The sequence below is a fragment of the Gracilinanus agilis genome, chromosome 5, assembly GCF_016433145.1.
Source record: "Gracilinanus agilis isolate LMUSP501 chromosome 5, AgileGrace, whole genome shotgun sequence".
In the NCBI taxonomy this organism is placed as follows: domain Eukaryota; kingdom Metazoa; phylum Chordata; class Mammalia; order Didelphimorphia; family Didelphidae; genus Gracilinanus; species Gracilinanus agilis.
Genome location: NC_058134.1, coordinates 22729973 through 22741336, shown reverse-complemented (window position 1 = coordinate 22741336; position 11364 = coordinate 22729973). Strand labels below are relative to the sequence as shown.

At 49.4% G+C, this 11364-nt stretch overlaps 1 protein-coding gene across 1 annotated transcript; it reads left to right on the top strand.

Annotated features, from left to right (window-relative positions):
• Positions 1-563: 563 nt before the first annotated feature.
• Positions 564-9473, top strand: CMTM7 (CKLF like MARVEL transmembrane domain containing 7). Its single transcript, XM_044678875.1, has 5 exons — positions 564-629; positions 748-921; positions 4382-4480; positions 7150-7231; positions 8778-9473. Exons 1-5 carry the CDS (start codon positions 564-566, stop codon positions 8789-8791), a joined length of 435 nt encoding a protein of 144 aa, XP_044534810.1. The 3' UTR covers positions 8792-9473.
• Positions 9474-11364: the final 1891 nt, after the last annotated feature.

Below are 11364 nucleotides of genomic sequence, written 5' to 3'. Positions count from 1 at the left end.
CACTCTATCTACTGTGCTACCTAGCCACCTTGTTTTTTTTTGTTTTTTGTTTTTAAAAACCCTCACCTTCCGTCTTGGAGTCAATACTGTGTATCGGCTCCAAGGCAGAAGAGTGGTAAGGGCTAGGCAATGGGGGTGAAGTGACTTGCCCAGGGTCACACAGCTGGGACGTGTCTGAGGCCAGATTTGAACCTAGGACCTCCCATCTCTAGGCCTGGCTCTCCATCCACTGCCTTGTTTTTTTAAGTAATTGAAGGAAATGCCAAATTCCAGTTAGGTTGGTGAAAAGGACTCTTGTCCTTTTTTTCCCCATCCAAATTCACAGACTCCCTGAAGCCTATCCACAGACCCCTTGTGAGGGGGACAGTCTGTGCCCCTGATTAAGAACCCCCTTTCTCAGTCTGTTACTCTGTGGTCCTAAACTTCGGTCCATAGAATGTGGGCTCCTTGAGGACAGGCCTTGGCTCTTTTGTTTTCCCCTTTGTCTCTCAGTCTAGTGGGTATTTAACAAGCTTGTTGAGGAAGAGGAAGGTGGTGTGGGTTCTCTCTCCCACCTCACCAGGATGGGGAAAGAGATTCCTTTGGGGAAGGAGCGGGGAGTCCCCACAGGTGATGAGTGTCGGGGGCAGGTCAGAAGCTCAGGATTCCTGACCCCGAGTCCAGAGATCTCTCCACTGCACCAGGATTAAGTGCATGCAGCTCCCTCTGGGAGAGATCTCTCCAATCTCTGCATCTCTCTTTTTGCAGATCTCCCTCCTGATTGCCTTCCTCTGCGTGAAGAACTCCCTGTGGACGGACTACAGTGCCTACAGCTACTTTGAAGTGGTCACCATGTGTGACCTGCTGATGATTCTGGTCTTCTACCTGGTCCATCTTTTCTCCATCTACAGAGTGCTCACCTGCATCAGCTGGCCACTGGCGGTAAGCAGGCTGCCTGGGTTCAGTCTGGAGCTGCTCAGGCAGCCTGGGGGCTCTGCTCGGGAACTGGAATGGGCGGGAAGGAGGTGAGCTCATCATCTTCCAGGTGGTCATGTTTATCTCTTAATTTGGCGCCCACTGGCCTCATTACCCATTGCCAGTGATTGCCTCTTACTGATTAAAGGAAGTTCTCATGGCTGGTGTCCCAGGCTCCACCCTGTAGGGCTTCAAAACAGGCTGAGGATTTTTTTGGGTGGGGGAGAGAAAGGAGTGATAAAGAAGCTCATTTCTAATCCTCTCCTTGTGCCATGAATTGTTAGCCAATAAGCATTTATTAAGGGGCTCCGTGGATAGAGAGCCAGGCCTGGAGAGAGGCAGTCCAAGGTTCAGACTTCAAACACTTCCCAGCTGTGTGACTGTGGGCAAATCACTTAACCCTCATTGCCTAGCCCTTGCCACTCTTCTGCCGTGGAATCAATGCTTATATCTATTCCAAGACAGAAGATTAAGGGTTAAAAAAGAAAGCATTTAAATGCCTACTATGTGCCCTGTATTGTACTAAGCTAATTTTATAATCTATCTTAGCTATACAAAAACAGGTAGAGACAAACAGTTGTTGCTGACTTTTTTTAACTGATAAACTTTAAAAATGTTAGAAAAAATAATCCAGAAACAAAGGAAACATTTAAATGTGAAAAAACCAGCCCAGGGTCTGGCTAGCTCAGCCATCCTCTCCCTCCTCTTTAGGAGATGATAGCACAGTATTTCCCAGGCCTGGTTCAAGGATGCCCCCGAGCAAAGCTTCTCCAAGATTTCCTAAATTACAGTCAATCGCCAAACATGTATTGAGCCTGGCTCTGAGCAGGGTCCCCTGGGATAGACTCTGGGGCTTGGAAGGGCTTGACTCAAAGTTTGAAATTGATTGCTGAATCTATTTCACTTAAGAGTGAAATAGATACTATAATTCATTGAAACTGATGACTCTCGCCTGGGAGCAAACAATGTTACTGAACAGTTGTAAACTGTTTCATTCTTTCTCTTTGTATCCCCAGTATCTTGCGCACTGTCTGGCTCATAATAGGAGTTTAATAAGTGTTTACTGAGGATTGATTTCTGCTGATCTTGAGAATCTATGAAAGGGCAGCGAGCTTCCAACAATTCTAGGCCTTCCGTGTAGCACCGAGCAGTGGGCTCCTTCTGGCTTCCCTGTTGTCTGTGTGACGCATGTACAGGAGAACAGAATGGAGGGAGGGATGGGGAGAATCAGGATGTCAGAGGACAAGAGCCAGTCACACGCCCTGCCCCCTCGTGTCTTCAGTGGACAAGAGCCAGTCACACGCCCTGCCCCCTCGTGTCTTCAGTTTCTCATTTTCTCAGAGCTCTTATCTGAGTCCCTTGGAAGGACTTAGGCGCCTTTTCCCTTTCAGCTTTATCTCTTCCTGGTTTTTCTATATTTTCTGCCCTCTCCTCAGACTTTAGTTTCTTAGAGGTTCCTGTTTCTCCCTGCCAGTCAGTCTCTGTTTCATGCCACCCTCCATTATGTCTGGTTGGAGAGTTTGGTTACCAGGAAGGAGGAAGAAAAGAAAGGCCTGAGCTATGTTTCTGTTATGATAAAAAATATTTTTGACATAGTCTGTAGGTACAACCCAGGACTTCGTAAAAAGGAAAGTGTTTTTAGAAATGGGAAACCCAATGGACTGAGACAAAGCATTAAAGAGGAAACTTGCTCCTTTAGTGGACTCAACAAAGGCAGAGTCCCCGTTAATGGCTCATTGAAGCTGCCCCCCAGGATATGGAAGAAAACTATTCTTGGAATGTGATGGTCCATTCTGGGCATTCCTTTTAGGAAGGGCATTCCTACATTGGTGGGTGGCCAGAGAGGTAAATCAGCAGAGTAAGGACCTATTCCTAGATAGAATAATAGTAATAATGAATCATTAGAACTCCCATGAGTCTCTATCAGACTTGTACAGTGCATTTTATCTGTTACTGTGTTTGGTCCTCCCAGTAGTCACCCTATAAGATGAGATACCTGCTGTTATTATTCCCATTTTAGAGATGAAGAATCTAAGGTTTAAGAGTTGTTAAGTGACTTACTCAAAGTCATACAATTAGTCATTGTCTGAGGTGGGATTAAAAGCAAGATCGTCGATAGACCAGCACTATCCACTAAGCCATGTTTGAAATTATATTTGAAAGGAACGAGGGGTTGTAACTTGGAGCAGAGAAATCTTGCCAGACTGAGGCGATGGCGAGGCGCATGATGGCTCTACTTAGGTCCAGATGTTTGGAGAGTTATTTCAAACATATTCTGTTTGACCCCAGACAGTGTGGAAGTTAGAAGAGAAACATTTAAGCTGGACACAAGGGAAGACTCCCATAACAATTGGAGCTGTTCCAGAATGGCCTGGAAGGTCTTCAAGCAAAGGCTGGTCAGATCTAATGTAGAAGCGGCTCCTGCTAAGAGCCAGATTGAGCAGGGGCTCCTGAGGCCCTTTCTGTTTCTGGGATTTAGTGCAAATTCAAGGGAGACCAAGTGAGAAGAATCCTAGCTGAGCGTAGGAGTGAGAAAACATCATTGTTCCATTTTCTAAGTTATTCCTGGGGGCAGCTGGGTGGCTCAGTGGATTGAGAGCCAGGCCTAGAGACGGGAGGTCCTAGGTTCAAATCCGGCCTCAGACACTTCCTAGCTGTGTGACCCTGGGCAAGTCACTTGACCCCCATCGCCTACCCTGACCACTCTTCTGCCTTGGAGCCAATACACAGTATTGACTCCAAGATGGAAGGTAAGGGTAGTCATTTCTAAGGCTCATCTATAATATTTGTTGACCCTACGGTAACTCCAAGAGATAGCTGCCACTCTCATCCCCATTTTACAGATGAAGAAGTAAATGGAAATTTTAATCTGGACCAGACAGTGTGGCAAACAACCTTGCACTTTTCCCCGTGTCAGCATGCTGGGCTGCCAATGGACTCGGCAGGCTCATGGTGGACATCAGCAAGGATCAGAGGCCTGGTTAGCCTTCTTCAAGATCTTTGTTCCTCCAGGAATGAAGCTAAAGCCCTCCTTGAACATTTTAGCCACCAGGAAACAGGGAAGGGCAGGAGGATCATTTGTCATTCTCTGCAAAGCCAGAATCATCTCCCAAAAGAACAAAGTGGGCAGTGAAGCAGTTGTTGGCAGCTCTCTTGTCGAGCTCAGTTTCTCTTCTGTCCCTCTGTCTTTCCTCCCCTGGATTTTCTCCTTTTGCTCCTGGCTTGATCATCTCCCTCCTGCTGGTTTCGTGTTGTACCTAAATAGGGTTGTCCTAGAGTCAGCGGATGATTCCCTCTCTTGGTTTTCATTCTTCCCGATGTCAGATGTATTCCACCCAACCCCCGCTGTCCCATGAGCACCGCCCTAGGGACGCTCTCTCCCTCTGAGGCCAGTTTACCCACCCCTCTGCCTCTTTCTCCCCTCCAGGAGCTTCTCCATTACTTAATTGGTACCATCCTTCTTCTGATTGCATCCATCGTGGCAGCATCCAAGAGTCACGGCACAGACGGCCTTGTGGCTGGAGCGGTGAGGAGCCTTCTCTTGGACGAGCGTCCCAGAACGCAGACCTTCTCCTCATTTCCTAGCCTGGCACATCCGGAGTTTCCTCCCTTCCTTTGGATAATAGGAGTGTCGATACAGAGCTGAAAGGGACCTCAGAGGCTAGCTAGTCCAATCCTTTCGTAGGGAAGGAAACTGAGGCTGGACACCTTGCTCAGGGTCACGTCACACAGGTGGTACCGAGGTGGGCTTTGAAGCCAGATCATCCAGACTTCATTTAGCAGCCTACGTGCCCACCCTGTCTTTCAGACTTACCAAGCCCCGTATGGGACCCAAAACACGTCTGGGGTCTTAGTGCTGTCATAAGCCCTGTACCTTTGGGAAGATCCTCTGTAAATGATGCAAGAGGCATCTAGGTGGCTCTGAGTTCAAATCCTGCCTCAGACACTAGCTGTGTGGCCTTAGGCAAGTCACCGACCCTTTTCTGTCCTCAGTTTCCTTCATTTACCAGGTTATTGTGAGGAACAAATCCGACAATAGATGCAGTGTTCTGTAGAAATATCCCCCGAAGCTCGTGAGGGCCTCCTCTCTTAGCCGGGCTCCACCAGAGCCAGGCAACGATGAGGAGGACAGAACGATGTGGCGATGGGAACAATTGGAGAAGACTCCAGCTTACAGTGAGCTCGTTATGCAGACAGCTCGAGAAGAGAAACATCCATAATGTGGGATTGTAGGGCAGTCAATAAGAACCAGAGGAATGGAGGAAGAGCCAGGCCCCGAGCGCTGCTGGCGGGGGCAGCTGAGGGCAGTGCCCAGCTGGCCAGGACCAGCTCACCTCAGGCGCCTAGCGAGTCTGCTGCCCTGAGCCCAGCCCCCCTCGGCCCCCAGATGCCCAGCCTCCCTACGCCCAGAGCTGGCGTTCATGCAGCACTTTAAGGTCTGCAAAACATTTCGTTACTTAATTTGATCTGCGTGCCCTAAGCATGTCATTGTATGACTTTCGTATAAATCGAGCCTCCTATTCCTTTTGAAAACCCATTTTGGTCGTCCTTTGCCTGGGCCAGCACGCATGCTGTGGGAGGACCCCGGAGGCTGGCCTCATGGGGAAAGGCTGGCCCCGACTCCCGCGTGACTCCTGGCCTCCAGAAGTCTGGCTTCTGGCCCGGGCTGAGGTCAAGTCTGTCCAGCCCGAGAGACTCGGGAGGAGTGACCTCACCTGGGGTTTTAAGAGAGGGGAAGGAGGAAGCGGCTCTCCCTCTCGGGCTGGAGACTCTTCCTGGCACTGCCCCTTTGGGCTAGCAAATGGAGAGCAGACTTAACTCCAACTTCTGCTAATAAATAATTATAAATTAATATTATGACCCCAGAGAATCTTAATCATGAGCCCCTCTGGGCCTCAGCCGCCTCCTCGATAAAACCGAAGGCCCTGAGCGGGCCAGGAGATCGCCAGGCCTAACATTCATCGCCCCCTCCAGACAAAGATCCCAGCCAGCTGGACCCCCCACCCCACCCCACCCCCGATGTTTGTCCGGCCTCCCTGCCTTACACTGGGGTCACCTTCAGAGTTCTCTTTCAATATGATTCCAGGTCAGGAGGAAATAGAACAACCCAGGAGACCGAAATGCTAAGCACTTACCCATGTCCTCCGTCCCAGAGAAGCCCCAGTCTGCGGGGCCCTGGGATCTCACGGTCCCCCTTCAGTAGACCCCAAGGGCTAAGGGCATTGCCGAATGGTATGATCTCTTCCATTCATTCATTTACTCATCCACCAAATCATCAAAGGTGAGAGCTGGAAGGGATCAGGGCATCCAGTCCCCTCACTGGATAAACCAGGAAATCAGCACAAAGGAAAGAGAACTGACACAGCCCAAAGCACGCCGCTAGGAGGAATCAGAGCCAGAACTCAAGCCCCACATTGTCTTGAAGTCCAGCATTCTTTCTACTACCAGACTATTCTCTCTTGGTTAAGCTAGTCAATAAACAAAGGACCTACTGTGCACCAACACACAGAAGGTCTGTGCTGTCGTGACAGGAAATTTCCCTTTCTGAGAATGAACCCAGGGCTCCCACTCCTAGAAGTTCACTTAAGAAGGAAGGGAATGGAATATGCATTTATAGGACCTACTATGTGCCAGGCAGTGTGCTAAACACATTTTAGAAATCTTCTCTTATTTGATCCTCACAACAACCCTGCAAGGTAGGTCTGTTATCAGCCCCATTTTACAGTTGAGAATACAGAAGCAAACTTCCTAGTTGGGTGGCCCTGGGCAAGTCACTTAACCCTCATTGCTTAGCCCTTACCACTCCTCTGCCTTGGAGCCAATACACAGTATTGATTCTAAGATTGAAGGTGAGGGCTTTAAATAAATGCATGTACACACACACACACACACACACACAGAAGTTCCTAGATGTAGAGCATGAAGGGACTTCACAGGCCATTTACAGTTAAGGAAACTGAGGCCAGCAAGTTGAAATCTGCCCAACATCACTTCACACTAAGTGATAGAAGCAAGCTTTGTCTCTGGAGCTTCTGACTGGTTCCACACAGCTTCAAACCAGGGGAAAAGTGGCATCTATCCATTGGGTGATCCAGGCAGCTTTGGGCTAGAGAAGCCTAGGAGCCATTGTTGGGCTATTTAGTGTGCAAACTGGGGCTGAATGGCTTTGCCCTCTCTTTTTCTTCTTTTGCACAGGTCTTTGGGTTCCTGGCTACTTTCCTGTGCATGGCAAGTATCTGGTTCTCCTACAAGATTTCCTGTATAACCCAGGCTACAGGTGAGTGAATGCCCACTTGTTGGTCCAGAAGAATCTGCTGAAAATGTGAGTCTTGTCCTCATAGTGAGGGCAGCTCATCCCTTTAGGAAGAAATGGGCCAGAAAGAATTAGGCTACAGGAGGAGCCGCTGACTCTCAGGCTCAGCGTGAGCTCCAAAGTATTCTGAGCTGTGCATTAGAGGAAAGACTGGAGTAACTCGATCACTGCCCTCTGGCTTGCCCTCTTTCCTCCTCCAAGAGGCCCTGTGGGTGGACATTGTTTCTTTTGGCGAGCTAGAGGCTGGGGAGGGGTCCCAGGAAGGCACTCCCCAAAATTTCAAGTGAATTTAAGAAGATCATTTAGAATCTGTCATTCTTTCTATCTTCCTCTCTAAATGTTCGTTGATTCTGTTTTTTACATCACTCTCGTTAACAAAGATATCCTTTCCCTTCCTCCTCTGCAGCAAAATAAAAGAAGAAAAAAATAGTTCAGAAAAGCTAAGCAGTACTTCACACCCCTCGTCCCCACCTCAGCAAAGAGGAGAATTTTTTTTTTTTTTTTTAAACCCTTACCTTCCGTCTTGGAGTCAATACTGTGTATTAGCTCCAAGGCAGAAGAGTGGTAAGGATAGGCAATGGGGGTCAAGTGACTTGCCCAGGGTCACACAGCTGGGAAGTGTCTGAGGTCAGATTTGAACCTAGGACCTCCCGTCTCTAGGCCTGGCTCTCAATCGACTGACCTACCCAGCTGCCCCCAAAGAGAATTCTTAATGCCTTACTTAGAAGGCCTCAGCCCAGTGAGCGGGATTCTCCCCTACTGTCCATAAACTTTAGGGCTCAGGGATTAGGGTCTAGAGGGGAGGATCCATAGCAAGGATGATAATCACGAGCTTCCCTGGCTCTTTACAGTTTACAAAAGCACGTTCCTTTTTTTTTTAACTTAATTTTTGTTACTATGCCAAACCCACTTCCATATTGGTCCTTGTGGTAAAAGCACACTCGGACGAAACCATAAATCCATGGCTGTGAGAGAGTCTGCTTTGAGCCCGATCCACCCAACGCCAATAGTTCTTTCTCTGGAAGTGGACAGCATTCTCCACTGTAAGTCTTCCAGGGTTGTCCCGGGTCGTTGCATTGCTGAGAGTAGCCAAGTTTTCACAGTTGATCATCATACAATATTGCTGTTAAGGTGTACAATGTTCTCCTGGTTCTGCTTATTTCACTCTGCATCAGTTCCCAGAGATCCAAAAGCACTTTTCTGTGAGGTGGAGAGTTTAAGAAATAGTATCCCCATTTTATGGAAGAGGAAACTTAGATTCAGAATAGTTTAGGGACTTGCCCATTGCTGGTAGGGGTTATAGTTGGGACTTGGAAAACTCTAGGTCTTTTGGCTCAGCCTTCTTTCCCCCAAATTCCATTGCCCCTCTTTGGAGCATAGAAATAAGATTAACAGTCCAATATTTCATGGAGCTGGGCTGTCACTGGTACAGCCTCTCCCTCCACCAATGTAAGTTGTTGATGCCACCAGTTGACAGCCTTCTGACCTGACCCTCCATCTTCCTCCCCAGCTGCAGCTGTGTGATGGCATCACTCGAAATGCCTCCTCCCTGGCAGGAAGAGTCCACGTGGGGCCAAAGGGGGATGTGGCTGAGGGGGGCCAACCAGAAGGACCACCTGTTGTCACCGAGATAAAGGAAGGCTTTCGAAGCAAAGTTCTTGGAGCCAAAAGACTGCCCCGAAGGATGGAGAGACCTCCTGAGAATTCTCCGAGCCCCTTCCTGGAGTTCTGCCCAGAAGATGGGCTTCCAGGTCATCTCAGCATTCCCGAGACTTACTCCAGCTTCCCTAGCAACAGCCCTGCCTCTTCTTGGGCATGGAATGGGGCAGGATGGGATGGGCAGGAAAACCCCTTTGCCTTCTTCTGTGTGTGAAACCTCTTCAGGTCCCGGATCTCCCATTTCATAGAATAGGGGGGCTCTGAAAACAAGTCTTTGTCTATGTCTGCCTTCAGTTCCCTCTGACCTGAAGGGTCGCTATTTAGCGGAACATGATAGAAATCCTTTTGTAAAATAACTCCCATCCTCCACCCCCCACCCCCCACCCGTCCCTAATTTATCTGCTTTTGTAAATCTAAACTTGGCGATCAACATTTGGCTGGCTAAAAGTCCCGATAAACACGGTCCAAGCAGGAAAGCGACCCCATGCCTCATTCTGGCATCTCCGCCCCTTGCTACCACAGAGAAGTAAAGCCTATGCTTGGTTAACTCGGGGAGGAATTCTTTCTTACACCATCTTGGTGGAGGAGACTCAGCTTCTCAGAGGGCAGTCCACGGACTTGGTGTGGGTTTGTGGCTGACGTACACGGCAGGTCCCATGATGTTTTCACCGACGTTTACAGAGAGCTTTAAAATCTGCAGAGCCATCGGCTTGGGTTCTCTGTTGGCCCCAAACAACCTCGTGAGGAAAATGACATCATCTTTATTTGATAAGAGGAGGGAAACGAGGAGGAAACATTTGGTGACTCAGCTAAGTGTCTCAGGTCAAATTCGAACTCCTCTCCCTGATTTCTCCTTCAGCGCTTCATCCAGTGTCATCCAGATACCCACTTTGGAGGTCTCCAAGTAGAGGTTGGCGACCGTCTGTCAGGCATGTGATGACAGCGGGAGGGCCTGCAGGTAGTATTTGGGTCCCTTCCATCTCAAACTCTAGGATTCAATGAGCTCTACAGCGGTGTGGTCAGTCACTCTTTAGGAAGAGGAGATGACATCGAACTCCACAGGACCAGACTAGCCCTCTGAAGAGCGAGGTTCAAATCCCAGTAACTCTCCTACTTCCTCCCTCCTTCCCTTGCTCCCAGCTCTTAGTCGATGATCCCTCTGGGGCTCCATAAAATGAGGGGGCTGGAGCAGAGAATTTCAGGGGTCCCATGAGCAGCCTACAGAAGAGGCCGGGCCCGGGGGGCTGTGAAGTCACAAATGCTCCAGCCACAACTGCTCCCGGGGTCCACTGACTAAATGGGTTTGATCTCTGCAGGGGCTGACAGCTCTCACGGAGACAGACATCCCATCTTTGACATTCGTGCTGCTCATAGCGGGAGGCGATGCCAGGTGAATGACGAATGGCATCGCCCTTTTCCTCAAGCAGTCAAGCATTAATTAATCACCTACTATGTGCTGGGCACTGTGCTAAGCACTCTTCGGCTTTATTTGATCCTTGCAACAACCCTGGGAGGTAGGCGCTATTATTATCTCCATTTTACAGTTGAGGAAACTGAGGTTAAGTGACTTGCCCAGGATGGCACAGCCAGTAAGTATCTGGTGCTAGATTTGAGCTCAGGTCTTCGTATCTGCAGGATCAGCACTCTACTCCCTGTACCACCTAGCTGCCTCCAGGGGGGAGCCTGGGCAAGATGGATCATGTACACTGCCAAGGATGATACAAACACCTCTTCCTTGAAGCCTTCCTTGCCTCTCCTTCATGTATCCCTCAGTGTTCTTTGGGGTGTGGCTATTTGCCACCTTGTTCTCCTCTCCCACCACCCCAACTTAACTGTAAACTCCTTCAGAGAAAGATCTGGGGCCAATCTCTCACTGACCTTCAACAACCAGCTCAGGGCCTTGCAGTCAGTCTGTGGGCACTTATTACCCACTTACTCACTGCTAGGCTGGGGCAGTGAGGTAGCCAGATGGAGAGAGTGCCAGGCCTGGAGTCAGGAAGATGCATCTACCTGAGTTCAAATCTGGTCTCAGACAGCTTGTGTCTGTGTGACCCTGGGCAAGTCACTTCACCCTGTCTGCCTCCGTTTCCTCGTCTGTAAAATGAGCTGGAGAAGGGCATGGCAAACCACCCCAGCATCTGTGCCAAGAAAACCCCAAATGGGCTCATGAAGGCTTGGACAAGACTGAACAACCACGCAATGTGCCTGGCCTCATGCAAACAGCTGAGACGGGACAAAAAAAGTCTACAGGTAGCTCCTGCCCTCACGAGCTTAGGAAGATGCAGGTAGAGACAGTGACCTCGACAAGGTAAAGCCAGGGGGGATGGCCCGAGCAGCTGCTGGGGACCAGGGAAGGGCCTCCAAGGAAGCCAGGAATTCCAAGAAGCCCCGGGGAGGGAGGGAAAAGTCTGCCAGGCCCAAGGGATGACGATGGCAAG

What these genes read in the sequence shown, in the direction of transcription:
- CMTM7 (XM_044678875.1), top strand. Translation starts at nt 564, where the DNA reads ATGGGGAAAGAGATTCCTTTGGGGAAGGAGCGGGGAGTCCCCACAGGT. An exon ending in GTGATGAGTGTCGGGGGCAG is followed by an intron (nt 630 to 747) that starts GTCAGAAGCTCA and finishes CTCTTTTTGCAG; the next exon opens with ATCTCCCTCCTGATTGCCTT. An exon ending in ACGGCCTTGTGGCTGGAGCG is followed by an intron (nt 4,481 to 7,149) that starts GTGAGGAGCCTT and finishes TCTTTTGCACAG; the next exon opens with GTCTTTGGGTTCCTGGCTAC.